The following is a 20,679-nucleotide window of genomic DNA, read 5'->3' as shown; positions in this document are numbered from 1 at the left end:
AAGTTGGGAAACTGCTTTTCCAGCTGACTAGCTAGCGAGTTTCAGTGCAGTGGGAGTGTGCGCACACACATGCATGCAGACATTAGGGAAAGTACCTTGAGCAAGGACTGTTTATAACTTTCCCGTTTCTTCTCTTCCTCCTTTTTGGCTACAACAGATGCCATACGCCTTTCTTCTTCCTAAAAGCAAAAAATGTTTACAAGTATTATTAAGTATTTAACCTCTTCTATGCGATTTCTTTGGTTCTACAAGTCTAGTTTTCTTTGTGAGAAGCATACTACTTGCTAATATGCCTTCCTAGAAAGTTAGTCTTTTCCTCTTCTTTTTTCTTCCCAATTCTAAAGAACTGTGTGCTCTTAACTTTACTCCCAACTCTTGATGTGAGATGAACCCAGCTAATACAAGAAAGAAAATAGAATGAGAAGAGCAAGAAGCAAGAGGGAAGCAGGTCTACATAGTTTTTCTTTGTATGCCATGTACTACAGTTTCACATATAAGACTTAAAAACTTTCTACTATAATGATAAAAATGACAAGAATTATATTTCTCACAACTTTTATTTGACCTATGGATGCAAACCAGAGCTTTTTAAATACTAAAACAAGTATGAAAACCTTTTAAAACTCTCCATTGATATTAATAAATTATTCACCATTAATATTATTACTTTTACATTATCTTTAAGTTGATTTGGTCAGTCTAATTTCTTAAATTCTAAAAACCATAAAATAACATTAGAGTTTAAAAAAAATTTTTTAAATCAGCCATAATTCCAACATACCGACTCATATCTTATCATTTCTGTATCACCTTACAGTATTAACTATAAACACATTTTTTCTTTTTTTTTTTAAGATTTTATTTATTTATTTATTTGAGAGAGAGAGAGAGAGAGAGAAACAGCATGAGAGGGGAGAGGGTCAGAGGGAGAAGCAGCCTCCCTGCTGAGCCGGGAGCCCGATGTGGGACTCGATCCCAGGACTCTGGGACCATGACCTGAGCCGAAGGCAGTCGCCTAACCAACTGAGCCACCCAGGCGCCCAATAAACACATTTTTTCAAGTTACAATCTGTATACACAGTGTGGATCATGTTTTTTCCCCTAAAGATTGTGAAATTTTAGTAAACTATAAACATGTAATTTAAAATTTTAGTATCAAAAGATTTGTAGGTATTCAAAATGATGTCACAATTTGAGAAAAAACAATTCCTTCCTAAAAGACGAGCTTGAATATATCTTCAGAGATAGGAAATCATAAAAAGTAATTTAGCACATTTGAAGGAGAACTCTTACAGAAATGAAAAATTATACAAACTGAAATGAAAAATCCAATGGAGGGGAGCTGAAGAGCATACTGTACACAGCTGAAGAGAGAATCAGGTAATGGAAAAACAGGTCAGAAGAAATTTTCCCATATGCTTTCATAGCACCCTATACTCCCCACTATAGCACTTAACCTGTTCCATTTTAATCTCTGCTACTCTCTCTCCCCTCTCCTACCCCAATATGTCTTTGAAGGTATGGACCATGTCAGCTCCTGGCACATCGTAGATAGTTAATAAATATATATTTGAAGAATTGATTATTAAATATACATCTTCATATATCTGTTCAACAATTTCCTAAAACTGGAACCACTAAATCAAATGGAAGACATATTTCTAGGACTTCTGATATGTTTACAAATTGCCCTCCATAAGTGTGGTACTGATTTCCATCCCTACCAGAAGTCAGCATTTGATTTAAAACATGACAGATAGTCATAACAGCTGTTCACCAAATATTCCTGTGTCTTCCCACATCCAGGCAATATTGTAAGATAGCAATTCTTGCCCCTTATCAGTTAGGTGCTGTCATGTGACTTTCTTTGACCAATGTCAGATGAACAAAAGTGACATGTGTTTATTTCTGGAGGAAGTTTATTCGGGAGGAAGCTTTCAAAGACAATGTATGGGATAGCTGTTCTCTCTCTCACCTCTGCTATAGAACCTGCAAAGCTCCACATTGTGGGTACTTTGTAGGCCTTGGTTCTGGAATGAAGACAATACAGAGCAAAGTTTCCAGACCACATATATACATACATACTGCAGACAGGCAGTATGAACATGAAATAAACTTTGTTGCCTTAATCCACTGAGGTCAGAGAAGTTGTTTCTACAGCATCATCTAGCCTACCCTGACCAGTATATATATATATCATGTTAGAATTAAGGAAGGACAAAGAGGCCGTGAAAATGTACTCAAGGGGGTGAGCCATTATAAATGCTTCTGAATACAAAGAAAAGACCTAGACTAAAGAAGGACATAAAAGTGCACAAAGAGAAATTACCACAAAGTTAAAAAGAAAACTAGAGATGCATCCACTGGAAGACTCTAATTTTAGAAACAAGGTAATGAATACTCTGAGAAGGTTAATAATTTATACAAGGTCATACAGCTAGTGACAAAGGCAGATCAGGACCAGAAGACATAGCTTGTGAGAAATGGAATTTGTATTTTTATAATAAGGACATGTTTAAATGTATTTTATTAATTTTAGGAAGATAAAAAAGGTAAGGTTAAAACTCAATAGTAATCTGCTATATGATTTAATTGTTTTAAAGGGAATGGAAATTGAATGTGACTTGTGAATTTAAAATCTTTTACGATATGGAAAATAGTTATTCTTGGTGTTCGAAGGCTAAGCAGAGCTTCTGAGGTGAACTCAAGACATTCAGAAGCTTGATTCTTAGCTTCACAACGTAGCTGGACTAACAACTATATTAAACTCTTTTGTTCAGTAAGTACTGATTTGGTACCCATTAAGTATACCCTATTTCAGAACAAACTTTTTAAAAGAGCAAAATATATTGATGTTCAATTGTTGACTCATCTATAAAATGTGAACTAGAAACAGATTGGTTATTCAAAGAGCCAATTTCAAACAGTACTGGAAACTGTATGGATCACGTCCTACACATACTTAAGGGATGATTTCATCAGATTTTCAAAAAGAATTTGAGCTTCTATTAAAGGCAGTAGGACTTTAAAAGGAAGGCTAAACCTAAGAAAACTGGATACATGCCAAATCAACTCAAATATTGAGTGTTTTAGGGAATTTATACATCTAATGACTATATTTCAACCCAAATAATATTAGAGTAACTAAACTTGGAAACAAAAATTAAACCTCTAATTGTAAAGATAAGCTATAAATCTGTTGGTAAGAAGGAAAAAAAACTGTAAACTTCTGGCATCTTCATGATAATAGTTCAATTTCTGGGATAAAAGCCATATCCTTTATATAGCAAAGCAAAAGGATCCATCTAGGACCAAAAAATCTTTTTTCCTTACTTCAGTCTGTTATGAAGATAAAATGTAGAAATGATTTCAAAGTAATTAATAAGTACAGTGATTTAATAAGTGTTTGATAACTTAGATTATACTCTGTTAGCAGACTATTAAGGCTCTAAAACAATGCATATTTTATACAAGAAAAAGTTTTGCTCCAAATAAATAATAGTAGTCCTAATGTACACAGTAATTTATTATGTGGAATTAAAAAAAAAATGGCAATGTGGGTTTTTAACCATATACTTTAAGATAGTTATAAAAGACACTGTTTTCCTTGACTACAACAAATATTAAAACAGACTTTAAAATCAGAGTTTTTGTCTAGAAGAGACAGTTCGTATCTTTCATTCAAATGATCTTTTTTTTAATAACAGAGAAAACTGATCTAATATATTAGATATATTATATATATATTATATATATATTATATATATATATAATATATATATAATATATTAGATATATTATATATTATATATATATATATTATATATATATATATCAGTCCCAAGCGAAGGATGGAAGCCGTATCACCTGACTTCTCTTGGCCCGGGGATATTAAGCCGTTAAATACTAGGTGGGAGAAAAGCCAGAACAAGCTAGGTTATGATACCATAACAACTTCAAAATTTACACTGGCTTACGACAAAAGTTTACTTCTTGATCATGCAAAGAACCCTGCAACCGTCCTCCTTGTAGTGCCTAAGTATTCCCAGGTGCTGTGATCTGATGGCATTTTCAACTCAATACATGCTCCCACAATGGCCATCACACAGGAGAAAAGTAGTGAAAATCACACATTGCGTTTTTTTTTAATTTTATTTTATCATGTTATGTTAATCACCATACATTACATCATTAGTTTTTGATGTAGTGTTCCATGATTCATTGTTTGCGTATAACACCCAGTGCGCCACACATTGGGTTTTAAACGCTTCTGTCTGAAAATTACATACATTACTTCTGCTCACATTTCAAGGGCCAAAGCAAGTTGCACAACTACACTTAAGTTCAAAGGGGAAGGGAAATATAATCGTCCCACCTGCCCAAAAGAGGAGGATCAAAATGTATCAGTAAGCATTAGTTACGGCTGCCACAACAGAAAACTCGCTTCTGTCTCAGACTGCTCCAATTTTTGGAGGGCAAATTGTAAACAAGGTCATATTAAGCCAACTGAATGTGCGTCTGAAGTGAAAACTTTATAAATTGTGAAATTGTGTCTATTTCAGAATTCTGAGAATAGTGTCTATGTTAGCAAAATACTGCCTTAGAAATTAAAAGGAAAAAATCCTGCCCATCCTAGAATTGTCTATACAATGTCTATTCTCTTTTTTTTTATGGACAGTTGTGAAGATATGTGAAGACCATTGTAATATCTTCCTTATGTCTTCTCCTCTGTCAACGAATTGTGCCAGGTTCTCTGGAAATACTCCAGTTTGTTGTCACCCCTCTAACACTAATAGTCCAGGTGTAATCTGACCATCGAAGAAAAAAATGGCGACTACTGTGTCTATTTTTCTGAATTCTCTATTTTGATAAATGATATTCTTTTAAACCATATAACTTCTAATAATCACATCTCACAATTAACTCAATCTGAACTTAATTTGCTAAGTCCCATCTCACATAAATCTGCATTTGTGCTGAGAATTGTTTGTTGTCATGGAGTCAAGTTCAGGATTTTCAATGTATCTATTTTTATCTTGCTAAATTCTGCTTGTTTTTCTACACTGGAGGTCAGCAATTTTTTTCTGTAAAGGGCCAGATAGTAAATATTTGGGCTTCGTGAGTCACAAAAGATCTCTATCACATGTTGTTTTTCTTTTCTTTACTTTCTTAATACAATGCTTTAAAAATATATAAACCATTCTTCTCTTGTTCAAAAACAGTCTGCAGGATGGATTTGGCCCACAGGCTACAGTTTGCCAAACCTTGCTGTAGATTATTGAGCTACTTTGGGATTCTGTTTTGATTAACCAGTATATCAGCATCTCCAAGTTCTCCAGTTCCTGTCAATCACATACTTTATCAGAATAACAGAAATATTCTCATTCAGTCATTAACAAAAATCTTGAATCAAAGGGTCCCAAGGAAAAAGCCTCAAGGCACGCCAGTACAGATTTTTCTACAGGCTGGCATTAATCCATTACTTCCTGTGCCATAGGAACGCTCGAATCACAAATTCACTTCACTATGTTGTCATGCATCTTACTCAGAGCAGTATCGTAAAAGACTTTGTCAAAAGCTTTGCTTAAATACCCAAACGCTATCTCTAACACTCCTCTGAGAGGGCTTATTTACAAAAGCTAAAATAGAAAATTAATTTTGTCGGGGATGAATTGTTTTTAGTGAACTAATGCTGCCTCCTAGTGACCAATCCCCTTAGTACTCACAACTCATCTAATAATCCAATTTCGAGTTCCTTCATACTCGGCATCAAGTTTACTGTCACGATTTGTGAAATTTATATTCTTTCCTTCTATGATAAAAAGACAGATTAGTTCATCTTACCTTGCAGGTACTCTACTATTCTACACTGCTTCTCCGATAAAACTTTCAAAGGTCTAGCCATTTACTCACTACGTTTATTCAGTGCTGTAGATCAAAGACTGGCAAACTCCAGTCCACAGGCCAAATCCAGTCTGTCACCTATTTTTGTAAATAAAGTTTTATTGGAACAGAGCCATGAGCATTCATTTATGTAGTGTCTATGCCTTCTTTCACACTACAGTGAGTTCAGTAGTTTTCAATAGAGACCGTATGGCCCCCAAAGCCTAAAATATTTACTATCAGACCCTCTACAGATAAAGTTTGCCAACCCCTGCTCTAGATCAAACTTCTCTGTTCACCTATCCTAGGCTTCACTTTCCTCATCTTAATATTTATTTCTACTCTTTACAGACTAAAAGCCATTCTTAACAGAGATAACAAAAGCAAAACAGGAACTGAGGCCATCGACTTCTATTCTCTCTTGGCCTCATATTATCTTTTGCCATTCCTCCAGATCAGCGCCCACCCCCCCCCCACCACCAAAGCTCTCACTCTAACTTATCTCCCTGCTTCTCATCTCGCCCATCCTATCCTCCCCAATTCATCCCCTGGGCTGCTACCGAGATAGGCAATTTTTTTAATAGGCAAATATAATTTAACCACCTTAAACTCTTAGGGCTTCCTATTATGCCCAAGACAAAAGCGAAACTCTTCATTATGACAAAATGCCCTTCATGGCCTAGGCCTTGCCTGTCAGACACCCTTTGTCCTGCTACTCTCCTCCATGTATACTCAGTGCTCAGCCATGTTGAACTGCTATCAGTTGCTATATTCCCTTCCTTACCTCTCTCTGCGTTTTGCATGCCTTCATTCTCCCTGGAACACTCTCCACAGATATATCTTCCTTCTTTTGAACCACTCTTCAAGCCCCAGTCAAGTATTTTCTCCTTTGGAACTTTTCCTATTTCTCTGGTAGACGTAGGGGTGCTTTACCCTTCAATTTTTTAAAAAATATTTTTATTTATTTATTTGAGAGAGAGACAGGGATAGCGAGAGAAAGCACACGAGTGGGGAGGAGAGGGAGAAGCAGGCTCCCCAGTGAGCAGGGAGCCCGACGCGGGGCTCGATCCCAGGACCCCAGGATCATGACCCGAGCCGAAGGCAGACGCTTGACTGACTGAGCCCCCCAGGCACCCCTTTACCCTTCAGTGTTGCTGTGCTGTGCCTATGTACATGCTCACATGTGTGTGAGCGTATATACAAAAATATACATATCTATCAGTTGATCTTCTCTAGCTTGGCATTTTGCATGATAACCTGTCTGCACTAGACAGTGAGTAACTTGAGGGCATGAATGAATTATGATTCTGATCTTGTCAGCTCTAATGTCTAATATAGATCCTACTATAGGAACTTTTCAGTTCAACGTGCCTAAGAATGCTCAGGAATTTTTTCATGGTGCTTCTAAGTCAAAAGAAATGTGTTAATAGCTCTGTTTACTCAGTAGTTAGTAAACAACTTATTAAGTGTTCATGTTCTAGCAACTTAGTAGCCATTTGAAAAAATAATGATACACGTAAATTCAAAGAAAAAAATATACCTACCATTCTTAAAGAACCACAATTGCTTACCAATGAAATCTGTATAACTGTAGGACATTACACTACTTCTCAAGTACACTCTCAATCTCTCTCTCTTAAGTAAGTAAATAAATAAAGTCTTTAAAAAAAAGCCTACTGAGAAAAAAGGTATGCTGTTTCAACACTAAAGTTACTAAAAAGTCATAAATAAAAGGCAAGACTAAATACTATGAGTCCATACTGATATGAATAAATGAATAAACCAAAATTTTTATGAGGAATGGGATTACAAAGGGAAAGAGAATAACTTCACATGGAGAAGGCTGGCAGACATCATCTTAATTATGGTGGCCAACATCAATAAAGGGATAAATAGAATACCGTACCACTTGATAGGATGAAATGAGAAAAATCAAAATCATTTCTGTGATATTTATGCAAAAGTCTATAAAAACTGATCGTGAGGAAACATCAAAAAGCCTGAATTGAGGGTCCTTCCAGAAACTGCCCTGTAATCTTCATAAATGTTAGAGTCAAGACTTGAGAAACTGTTCCTGAAAAATAGTGATGAGGGAGACCTGACAACCAAATGCACCATATGTAATATATAATTCCAAACCGGACTGTTTAGCTGCACAGAAATTATTGGCATAATTGGTAAAATTTGAGAGTGGTGTGAGAATTAGACACTAGTAATTATTCAGTGTTCACTTCCTAATTTTGTTGGTTATGTTGTGTTTATATAGGAGAATGTCTGTGCTTGCAGAACACACACACTAAAGTGTTCAGGATTGTTAGGTAATCTAGTCAGCAGCTTACCCTCAAATAGTTCAAGAAAAAAAAGGTTTTGCTACTGTACTTACAACTGTTCCGTAACTCTGAAATTGTTTCCATTAATTCTAGAAAATGGAAATTTTGAACCTATAATGACAAAGAGTAAATCAGTGGTTGCCTGGGCATGGGGGTTGGGTGGGGAGGGGTGGAAAGGAGGGAAACAAAGGAGCATGAGGAAACTTTTTCGGGTAGTGGATTATGAAAAAGCTTGACTATGGTGATGTTTCACAGGTGATATACATGTTGAAATTTATCAACTTGTACAGTTAACATGTGCAACTAATTTTATGCCCATTATACCTCAAGTAAAGCTTTTAGTAAGACATGAATTTTTTTTTTTAAGTTTCTCAAATTAAACTGTGAAGAAGCAGATGTACAATCCCGCTCTGTGTTTAGCAGAACAGCTGGCCCTGCTCCCATCGCAGGTGATTTTCTCTCATTTCTCACCAGGCAAACACTCATGGAATGTACAAAGACAATGATTATATATAGCATCATTCTCCTTTATTTCAGGCATGAAAGTAGATAAACTGCACTCAATTAAGACTTTAATGAACATTACTACATTCTCAGCACTGTGTGAGACAGGGAAGGAAAGGAAATAAACATGTATAGGATATCTGTATATATATCAGGCAAGGAAGAAGAATGGCTTCTGACCTTAAGGATTGTATACATCAGCTGGGTAGGCAAGACTGACATATAAGTTCACTGTGAGAAACATAATATATAATTAAGTACTAATTTATATAAATGAGTTAGCTTCATTTCTTACCCCATCCATTTCAACCTCACCAGGAAGAGTAATTGTTAAGTACCAAAGATGCTTAATTAAGAAACACATGGAGGGACGTGTGGGTGGCTCAGTCAGTTAAGTGTCTGTCTTTGGTTCAGGTCATGATTCCAGGGTCCTGGGATCAAGCCCCGCATCGGGCTCCCTGCTCAGTGGGGAGTCTGCCTTTCCCTCTGCCTGCCGCTCCCCCTGCTTGTGCTCTCTCTCTCTGACAAATAAATAAATAAAATCTTTGGGAAAAAAAGAAACACATGGAGATAAGGGTGCAAGCATGAAACTGTGTTTACAGGATAGATTTGAACAAGCTGAGGACAAAGAACTGTATCTCCATGCTGGAACAAAAAGAGGCAGAGCCCCCAGAAGACCCCTGGCATTAACGAATTCATCAACACTTGTAACTATCCGCTGGTCACCTGAGATGTCCATGATATTGCTGAGACAGAAATGTAAAATGCACACATTGTGAAAATGGCTATAGGCAATGAGTCAATTGGCAATTGAATAAACTTAGCTGACCACTCAGAATCCACATCAAAATTAGCAGAGTCTAGAAGTCATAAAACAAGTGGAGGCTTAGGATATTTTTCTAGCTCTGAGATTATCAAACTGAGATCATTAATAGATGATATCTGAGATAGTAAAATGTTCAAATAAATCTGATATATGCAATGAAAATTAAGGCAAATTTCTTTATTACAGAACTCCTAAAAGCCTATAATATGCAAATGTGCACTGTACACCTAAAAGGTGCATATATAGCATTTTGCTTAGATCAGGAGTCATATTAAAACATCGAAGTATAGAACATACCTAACATGCAGATAGAATGAATAAAAAAGAGCTATTTTGAGAGGTATGGCATCAATAACAAGCACAACAGCTCCATGCAATGCTTCCTATGAGCCTCATGCTGTTCTAAGGTTTAGGGCTTTATTTTATCTTGACAACAACCCTGACATAATTATGACCCCCCGCCCCCCATTACTTTGAGGAAAATGAGATACAGAAAGGTTAAGTAAATTGCCACAGGTCATTTGGCTAGAAAATGGTCAAGCCAGGATTGAGACTCAAGCAGTCTGGCTTTGGCACCCATGTTCTGAAACATTACATTACATAACTTAATGCCATTCTTACTCATCCATTCCAAGATAAATTTTTAGTTGGGTATTAACCAGAATAAAAAACAATCATGATGATTAATTTAAATAAAACAACTGTGGTGATTAAACAATCATGATGACTAATTAATTATTAGTTAAAAAAAAAAACCTGTTAAAAAGGAAACCACAGACCCAAAATGGCATCACTTAAGTTAAGGCCACAAGCCAGTAAACCAAGACGTACTACCTAACCTAACTGTAGTTTAGACGCCCCCAGAAATGTAATCTGTAACCAGTCAACCTGTGAATTTCCTGGTCAGGACTAGGAAATTTACTGATAGGCCCCTTCCCTTCCCTTTAGAAGGGTGACCTTGCCTAAAACAATGGATCCTTTGCCAATAATTTCCCTTTTCCCACTCCCTCTCTACCTTTAAAAACCTTCCTTTTTCTGTAGTCATTGAGAGCTCCCCTCCACTTGCTAGACGGGATGCTGCCCAATTTATGAATTGATTAATAAAGCCAATTAGATCTTTTAAATTTACTCAGTCGAATTTTTTGTTATTTAACAGCCCTGAATGAAATTGGGAATAAGGGACAGGTGGTAAAATATTTGTAATTGTAATTATGAATTATATAGTCATGATAATCCATAGTTTATTAAAACTAAGAAGCATTTCTAAGCAAAGAATATGCACCCAGTCTCTTAATCCACAGTAAAGACAATATGGTAAGCACTTCAAAAGAGCTCTCACCGTGACTCTCTTCATATCCAGCTGGCGCAGCTGCATCATATTCTGAAGGATAGTGTGTTTGTACCATGACTCTTGAGCTATTGGATTGCCATCAAAAGTGATGTCTGAGAGAGAAGAAGAGTCAGCAAGGCAGCAAACACTTTCAAAACTGCAGGAGAGACAGAAACCACTGGATTATTGTGAGACCTTCCAATAGTACTTTCATTTATTTAATATACATTATTATTTTAGAATAGTTTTAGATTTACAGAAAAATTAAGATAGTACAGAGTTCCCATATACTCCGCACTCAGTTTTCCCTATTATTAACATCTTGTAGTAGTATTGTACATTTTTTTACAATTAATTTACAATTATTTACAAATAATTTACAATTCATTCATTCATTCATTCCTTACTTTCTGGCACTATAAGATTCTCTAGACTCATATTATTTCCTACCCCAGTCCTAGAATCAAACATTTCTCCAAGGAGTCATGGTTCCTTTTATTGGAGAATGGTACTGGAACCAAAGATCTGGTGGCTAGGTATACTTTTCGCCACTGGGGTATCATTTTTTTCATGTCTTCTGATGACAAAGCAAGGAAATATATGTGTGCATACTAACCTGTGTGTATACATATTATCTGTAATATGTAACATCTATGTCTATATTAAGCTAAACATGAGTTCACACTGATGTTCCCCAACTCTAATCTGTTATCAAAAGGATCACTCTAGCCTCTTTCCCTTGCTTATCTGTAAATTCCTACTCCAACAAGGAGAAATCTCTCACCAGCTCTGATCCATTTACTTAATTGTTCAATTCTAGAACATATGCATAGTGGTATCAGAATTTTCAACCTGAATCCCCATGGGAAACAACTTTATGAAGTATAGCCGTTATGTGTAATTCCTTTAGCATTTAGTCTTACACATTCATTTCAAAGTTACTTAGGTCAGCACCTCCCCTCCTGCCACCCCTTTCAACAGGCTGTTTCATACAGTTGAAATACACTTAGCTTCTCTTGTCATAGTCTATATTCATTCCTTCCTGGAATCCTCTAACATCCTAAATATTTTAATTTGCATACATTAAGGTTCACTCTGTGCTTTAAAGTTCTGTGGGTTTTGACAAGTGCATAAGTATCACACAGAATAGCTCCATGACCCTAAACAATCCTATTCAACCCTCCTCCTCTCTCCCTCAATCTCTGGCAACCACTCATCTTTTTACTGTCTTTATAGTTTTGCCTTTTCCAGAATGCCATATAGCTGGAATCATATAGAATATAGCCTTTTCACACTGACTTCTGTCACTTTGCAATATGCATTTAAGGTTCTGCCATGTCTTTTTGTGTCTTCAGAGAGCAAATGCTCTCTCTCTTTTATCACTGAGTAATATTCCATTGTCTGGATGTACCACAATCTGTTTATCCATTCACCTACTGAAGACATCTTGGTTGCTTCCAGATTTTAGTGATTATGAATAATGTTGCTATAAATATTTATCTGCAGGTTTTTGTGTGAACATAAGTTTTCAACTCAAACTGGGTAAATACTTAAGATTGCAATTGCTGGATTATATTGTAAGACTAAGTTTAGCTTTGCGAGAAACTGCCAAACTGTCTTCCAATGTGGCTGTAACATCTTGCATTCCTACCAGCTCCACATTCTCATGAGCATTTGGTATTTGTCAGGTTTTTTTTTTTTTTATATCAGTCATTCCAATAGGTGTGTAGTGGTGTCTCATTATTTTAAAATGCAATTCCCTAATGTCAAAGGATGTTGAACGTTTTTTTCATATGCATATTTGCCATCTGTATATCTTCTTTGCATTTATAGTTCTTGTGCCCATTTTTTAATTGAGTTGCTTCCTTATTTTTGAGCTTGTGCTCATCATGACAAGGGCATTCCTTAACCCTCCCCTACCACCCTTCCCCTCTGGAAACCATCAGTTTGTTCTCTATAGTTAAAAGTCTATTTTGGGGGCACCTGGGTGGCTCAGTTGGTTAAGCGACTGCCTTCGGCTCAGGTCATGATCCTGGAGTCCCGGGATAGAGTCCCACATTGGGCTCCCTGCTCAGCAGGGAGTCTGCTTCCCCCTCTGACCCTCCTCCCTCTCATGCTCTCTGTCTCTCATTCTCTCTCTCGCAAATAAATAAAATTTTAAAAAAAAAGTCTATTTTTGGTTTGCCTCTCTTTTTTTCCCTTTACTCATTTATTTTGTTTCTTAAATTCCACATAAGACTGAAATCATATGGGATTTGTCTTTCTCTGACTGACATTTCATTGAGCGTAATACTCTCTACCTCCATCCATGTCACTGCAAATGGCAAGATTTCCTTCTTTTTTATGGCTAATATTCCATTGTGTGTGTATGTGTGTGTGTATGTGTGTGTGTGTGTGTGTGTGCATATATATATATATATACACACATCTTTTTTAACCACTCATCAATCAATGGACACTTGGGTTGCTTCCATATCTTGGCTATTGTAAGCAATGCTGCTATAAATATAGGGATGCATGTATCCCTTTGCTTTAGCGTTTTTGCATCCTTTGGGTAAATACATAGAAGTGCAATTGCTGAATCATAAGGTAGTTCTATTTTTAACTTTTTGAGGAATCTTCATACTGTTTTCCATAGTGGCTACACCAATTTGGACTCCCACCAACAGTGTACAAGGGTTCTTTTTTCTCCACATCCCTAACAACACCTGTTGTTTTTGTGTTGTTGAATTTTTGTATATCATGGATATATATAAAAATATACCTATATATATATATATAATTTAACAGATATAAGATTTGTGAATATCTCTCCTAGTCTGTGACTTGTCTTTTCACTTTCTTAATAGTGCCTTTCACAGGGCAGAAGTTCTTAATTTTAATGATGCCCAACTTATCAATTTTCTTTCATGTATCATGGTCTTGGTGTTATATTTAAAAATTCATCACCAAACCCAAGAATGCCTAGATTTTCTCCTAAGTTTTCTTCTAAAAGTTCTATAGCTTTGTGTCTTATATTTAATCTACAATCCATTTTGAGTAAATTTTATAAAAGGTATAAAGTCCATGTCTAGATTCTTTTTTTTTTTTTAAAGATTTTATTTATTTATTTGACAGAGAGACACAACGAGAGAGGGAACACAAGCAGGGGGAGTGGGAGAGGGAGAAGCAGGCTTCCCGCCGAGCAGGGAGCCCGATGTGGGGCTCGATCCCAGGACCCTGGGATCATGACCTGAGCCGAAGGCAGACACTTAACGACTGAGCCACCCAGGCGCCCCTATGTCTAGATTCTTAATGTGAATATCCAATTTTTCCAGTATCATCTTGAAAAGACTACCCTTTCTCTATTGAATTGCCTTTGCTCCTCTGTCAAAGATTACTTGACTATATTTGTGTGAATCTGTTTCTAGGCCCTCTATTCTTTTCCATTGATACATATGTCTACTCTTTCACCAATACTACACTGTCTTGATTACTGTACCTTAACAGTTAAGTCTTGAAATAGGTTAGTGTGAGTCCTCCAATTGTGTTCCTCAGTATTGTGTTGCTATTCTAGGTCTTAGCTTTCACATCAAACCTTAGAATCCATTCGTTGAGATCAACTTGCTGGGATTTTGATTGGGACTTTATAAAAACTGAGGTATAATTGACATACACTATATTAATTTCAGGTATATAACATAATAATTCAATATTTATATAGATTGTGAAATGACGACCACAATATGTCTAGTATAACACCCATCTCCATACAGTTACAAAATTTTTTCACAGAATTTTTTTCTTGTGTAAGAACTTTTAAGATCTACTCTCTTAGCAATTTTCAAATATGCAACACAGTATTATTAATAGTAGTCAATATGCTATACATTACATTCCCATGACTAATTTATTTTATAACTGAAAGTTTGTATCTTTTGACTTCCTTCATCCATTTCACTCCCTGCCAGCCCATGCCTCTGGCAACCACCAATCTGTTAACTGTATGTATTAGCTTGTTTTGCTTTTTTTTTTGTTGGTTTTTGTTTTTGTCTTTAGATTCCACATATAAGTAAAACCATATGGTATTTGTTTTTCTCTGTCTGACTTACTCCACTTAGCATAATGCCCCAAAGTCCACCCATATAGTCGCAAATGGCAAGATTTCATTCTTTTTTATGGCTGAATAATATATACCCATTACATATATCTCTATCTATCTATTCATCTATCCAGCTATCCATCCTACATTTTCTTTATCCATTCATCTGTCCATTGACACTTTTTTTTTTTAAGGGGGAGAAAGTACACAAGTGGTGGGGAGGGGCAGAGGTAGAGAGAGAATCTTAAGCAGGCTCCGTGCCCAGCGTGGAGCCCGACATAGGGCTCGATTTTACAATCCTGAGATCATGACCTGAGCCAAAATCAAGAGTGAGACGTTTAACCAACTGAGCCACCCAAGCGCCCCTGTCCATGGACACTTAGTTTCCAAATCTTGGCTACTATAAATAATGCTGCAATGAACATACAGATATCTCTTCAGTTAGTGCTTTCATTTTCTTTGGATAAATACCCAGAAGTGGAATTACTCAATCATATGGTAGTTCTATTTTTAATTTTTTGAAGACTTTCCATTTTTAAAGGGAATACTCATTTTTCTAAATAATACCCCAGAGCAGGTTAGTAAAAATCATTTATATTAGAATCATCCTCATTCAATGACTATTCAAATAACTAATGTAGGGAGCCTGGGTGGCTCAGATGGTTAAGGGTCTGCCTTTGGCTCAGGTCATGATCCCAGAGTCCTGGGATCGAGTCCCGCATCGGGCTCCCTGCTCCTTGGGAGCCTGCTTCTCTCTCGATCTCTGTCTCTCATGAATAAATAAATAAATAAATAAATAATCTTAAAAAAAATAACTAATATAAACATTTAGACCTAAAAATACTTTCTTTACTAAGGCACTATATTGAATATCTCTTTCTTCCTGTTTTAAGAAAAGCTAGAGGATATAGAATATTTATGGTATAAAAAATAAATAATATGTTGGCAATTAAGGTCAAGGCAAGGTCTATAGCAAGAATAAAGTTCATTATTTTTTTATTGTCACATTTAAATATTTCTTCCATGTTTCCTCTCACTCAAGGTAAAAAGATCCTCTCCTATCAATTATTTTACCATCTAAGAGGTATATCTCACAATTCATACACTTGTTATGGTTTTTGAGACATGTTTAGATAATTATGGGAAGACATTTTCCCCCAGTTTTACTGAAAAATAACTGACATACATCATTATATAAGTCTAAGGCATACAGCATAATGCTTAGATTTATATGTATTGTAAAATGATGACAATAATAGGTTCAGCTAACATCCATTTATCTCATATAGACACAATAACAAAGAAAAGAAAGAACAAAAAAGAGAAGAAAAAATTTCCTCCTGGTGATTAGAACTCATAGCATTTTCTTTTCTTTTTTTTTAAGTAGGCCCCATGCCCAGCATGGAGTCCAACATGGGACTAGAACTCACAACCCTGAGATCAAGACCTGGAGATCAAGCGTCGGAAGTTTAACCAACTGAGCCATCCAGGTACCCCCACAGCATTTACTCTCTTAACAACTTTCCTATATATCATACAGCAGTGTTAGCTGTGATCATCATATAATATTTTACATCCCTAGTACTGATTTATCTTTTTTTTAAGATTTATTTATTTATTTTACAGAGAGAGAGAGGATGAGAGAATCCACGTGTGGATTCTCCCCCCACGTGTGGGGGGAGGGGCAGAGAAAGAGAATCTTCAAGCCGACTCTGTGCTGAGCGTGAAGCCTAACACGGGTCTTAGTCCCACGACTCATGAGATCATGACCTGAGAAGAACCAAGAGTCAGACACTTAACCGACTGAGCCACTCAGGTGCCCCAGTACCAATTTATCTAATAACTGAAAGTTTGGACCTTTTGACCACCTTCTTCCAATTCCCCCTCCACCTCTAGTAACCACAAATCCGATCTCTTTTTCTGTGAGCTTGGTTTTTGTTTTTGCTTTTAGATTCCACATATAGATGAGATCATACAGTACCTATCAATCTTTCTCTGTCTGACTTATTTCAATTAGCATAATGCTTCAGGGTCCATCCATGTGGTCATGAATGGTAGGATTTCCTTACTTCTTATGGCTGAATAATATTCAGGTATATTCATGTATGTATATAAACCATAACTTCTTTATCCATTCATCCGTCTATGGAACACTTGTTTCCATGGCTTGGTTATTGTAAAAATGTTGCTGTGAACAGGGCAGTGCAGATATCTTTTAAGTTAGAGTTTTCATTTCCTCTGGGTATATTCCAAGAGGTGAAATAGCTGGATCATATGATAGCTCTGTTTTTAATTTTCTGAAGCTCCTCCATACTGTTTTCCATAGTGGTCGTATGAATTTACAATCCCACCAACAGTGCACAGGGTTCCCTTTTCTCCACATCCGTACCAGCATTTGTTATCTCTTGTCTTTTTGATGATGGTCATTCTAACAAGCATGAGGTGATAACTCATTATGGTTTTAATTTGCATTTCCCTTGAGCATCTTTTCATATACCTGTTGGCCTTTTGTATATCTTCTTTGAAGAAACGTCTATTCAGGTCCTTTGCCCATTTTTAAATTGGGTTATATGTTTTTTTGCTATTGAGCTGTATGTGTTCTTTATATATTTGAGATATTAAGCCTTTATCAGATAAGTGGTTTACAGATATTTTTCCCATTGCATAGGTTATCTTTCACTTTGTTGATGGTTTCTTTTGCTGATGCTAAAAAGAAGCTTTTTAGTTCAATGCAGTACTACTTGTTTATTTTTTATCTTGTTGCTTTTGCTTTAGGTGTCATATTTTAACACAGGGCTTGAACTCACAATCCTAAGATCAAGAGTTGGACGCTTAACCAACTGAGCCATCCAGGTGCCCCCCAGATCTTACATTTAAGTTTTTAACCCATTTTGAGTTAATTTTTGTGAGTGGTGTAAGATAGGAGTCCAGTTTCATTCTTTTACATGCGAGTATCCAATTTTCCCAGTACCATTTATTGAAGAGGCTGTCTTTTCTCCATTGAGTAATCTTGGCTCCCTTGTCAAATATAAGCTGACCTGTTATACTTAGGTTTATTTCTGAGCTCTTAATTCTATTCCATTGGTTGAACTGTCTGTTTTTATTCTAGTACCATACTGTTTTGATGGCTATGGCTTTATAGTGTAGCTTGAAATCAGGAAATGTGATGCCTTCTGTTTTGTTATTCTTTCTCAGGATTTCTCTGGCTATTTCAGGGTCTTTTGTGGTTCTAGATAAATTTTAGGACTGTTTTTTGACTTCTGTAAAAAATGCTACTGGAATATTGATAGGGAATGCATTGAATCTATATATGGCTTTTGGTAGTATTGACATTTGAACAGTATCAATTGGGAAGGCATTTTTAAAAGGCCAGTGAATACAGGTGAAAATGAGAGTTCATTAAGTTAAAATTAACAATCACTACAAGCATAAATAAACTTGAACAAACATTGTAATTTTTCCCACCTAGCATTAACAAAATTATTTCTTCCCATCAATATAAAATATCTCAGAATAGTTTCTGGTGTTTAAAGGATGTTTAAAAAATGCTTCTCTTCTTCCCTGACAGTTGTTTCCATAAGGCTAAAATCAAATAAAGATGCTTCTGATAATTTCAAAACTGAAACACAAGGCAAATTTGTTTTTCTTCTACAGTGTTAAGTGAATGAAGTCATCATCTTCCATCCACAAATCTGCTTCTCTATGTATATTTCTTATCTGATAAATAATGTCACCACCAAGTCAGTTGCTAAGGAACAATCTCTTACTCAGAAATTGATGCCTGAGAATGCAAACTGGGAAGAGTCATCAAGGGGTTTTAAGCAAGGGAGGGGGGTTCTAATAGGATTAGAATAATTAGTAATTATTAGAATAATTAGTAACATTATGGGAGGTATAAAGGAAAGAAATGAGTTAAGAGCAAAAAACTAGAGATTGCAATAAGTAGAGGTAAAAAAGGAGAAAGGGTCTAACACATCAAAAACTAAGGCAGAAGCCATGAGAATAAAGAAGAGAGGATAGGTTCTGTGGAAGCCAGGGTGTAGCATGTACAGAAACTAGTACTTCTTTGAATGTGAGGAAGAGAGGACTCTAGAATAACACCCAGGTTTCTCTCTTGGGTTAATGATTGGGTGGTGGTTACAAGGACATATACTTTGTCAAAATTCCTTAAAGTCTACACTTAAAATGGGTGTTTTTTATTACATGTAAATTATATATCAGTATATCAATTTACAAATAAAAAAATAAAAAATTTAAATATACAAAAAAATACATATTTGACAGATCCTCTTTTCATGTATCAGGTCTCTTTTATCTGGAACAGTATGTTATAATGGTGACCCATGGCTGTGAGGACATGTTTCAAAAAAGCTTTCAATAAGGTTTCCTCCAACTACCACAGGATAGGATACTAAGTTCAAACTTTAAGAAATTAAGTAATGTGAAAAGGAGAGGCAACAGAGCCAGTAGAAGCAAGAGAACTCTTCTATGCTGAAGAGCATTTTTCTTCAATGGCCCAGCATATCTAAACAGAATTAAACTGTAAGGTTCTTGAGGGCTAAAAATGTGCTGTGAACACTATCCCAAAACCTAACATAGTGCCTAGCATCTAGTTAAGTGTGGGATAAAGTTTTGGTGAATGAATGAAAGAATATGATAAATGGACATGATTTCAAAAGGCTTATCCTTGATATAAAAATTAATAAATAATTTTTCTTACATTAGTCTTAGAATTATTTAAGAGATATCATGCTATCAGGAATCATTATGATCTGATATCTGTCACTAATCAGGTTAAGTGTACTGAAAAGTGGAAATAATACATCCAGAAGCATAGAGAGGCTGGAAAACTTCATTTTATTGTAGGTAAATCCTGATTTTGTTATTTACTTATTTTTTTAAGATTTTATTTATTTGAGAGAGAGAGAGCACAAGCAGGGGGAGTGGCAGAGGGAGAGGGTGAAGCAGCTCCCCCCCCCACCCCAGCAGAGAGCCCACCATGGGGCTTGATCTCAGGACTCCGAGATCATGACCTGAGCCAAAGGCAGATGCTTAACCGACTGAGCCACCCAGGCGTCCCTATTGTTATTTAATATTTATTTACAAGTTGGACTGCAGAGAGTCTATGATTTCTTTCTTTTTTTTTTTTTTAAGATTTATTTATTTAGGGGCACCTGGGTGGCTCAGTCGGTTAAGTGTCTGGCTTCGGCTTAGGTCATGGTCCCAGGGTCCTGGGATCGAGCCCCACATCGGGCTCCCTGCTCAGCGGGGAGCCTCCTTCTTCCTCTGCCTACTTATGCGTGCTCTCTCTCTCTGACAAGTAAATAAAATATTTTTAAAAAAAGATTTATTTATTTTAGAGAGGAAGTGTGAGTGGGGGAGGGTGCAGAGGGAAAGGGAAAGAGAGAATCCTGAGGAGACTCTGAGCTGAGTGCAGAGCCTGATGTGGGGCTCAATCCCACCACCCTGAGATCATGACTTGAGCCAAAACCAAGAGTCGGATGCTCAGCTGACTGAGCCACCGAGGCGCCTATGAGTCTATGATTTATTTCTTACTGCAAGCATAATTTTAAACTAAAATGACTGTAACTTTTCCTAGCCCTAACGCTCAAGTATTCCTTTGGGGAATGTAATTAGTCCAATAATTACCAAATGGGCAGTGTTAAACACAAAACTACACGGTATCTTCACTGAATTAAATATAAAGCACATTAGTAAATATAGA

The 20,679-nt window shown here is 36.3% G+C and overlaps 1 protein-coding gene across 1 annotated transcript in view; it reads right to left on the bottom strand.

The window, feature by feature from the left end:
• Positions 1 to 20,679, bottom strand: part of LRRC49 (leucine rich repeat containing 49) — a 169,274-nt gene that overhangs the window by 62,578 nt on the left and 86,017 nt on the right. The window contains exons 10-11 of the mRNA XM_044918294.1: positions 10,883 to 11,030; positions 96 to 179 (exon numbers count right to left, since the gene is read on the bottom strand). Of these exons, the coding sequence (XP_044774229.1) occupies positions 96 to 179; positions 10,883 to 11,030 (232 nt within the window). The remainder of the gene's footprint in view (positions 1 to 95; positions 180 to 10,882; positions 11,031 to 20,679) is intronic.

The sequence above is a fragment of the Neomonachus schauinslandi genome, chromosome 9, assembly GCF_002201575.2.
Source record: "Neomonachus schauinslandi chromosome 9, ASM220157v2, whole genome shotgun sequence".
Lineage (NCBI taxonomy): Eukaryota > Metazoa > Chordata > Mammalia > Carnivora > Phocidae > Neomonachus > Neomonachus schauinslandi.
The sequence above is the reverse complement of the archived record's forward strand: the minus strand, read 5'-3'. Positions and strand labels throughout refer to the sequence as shown.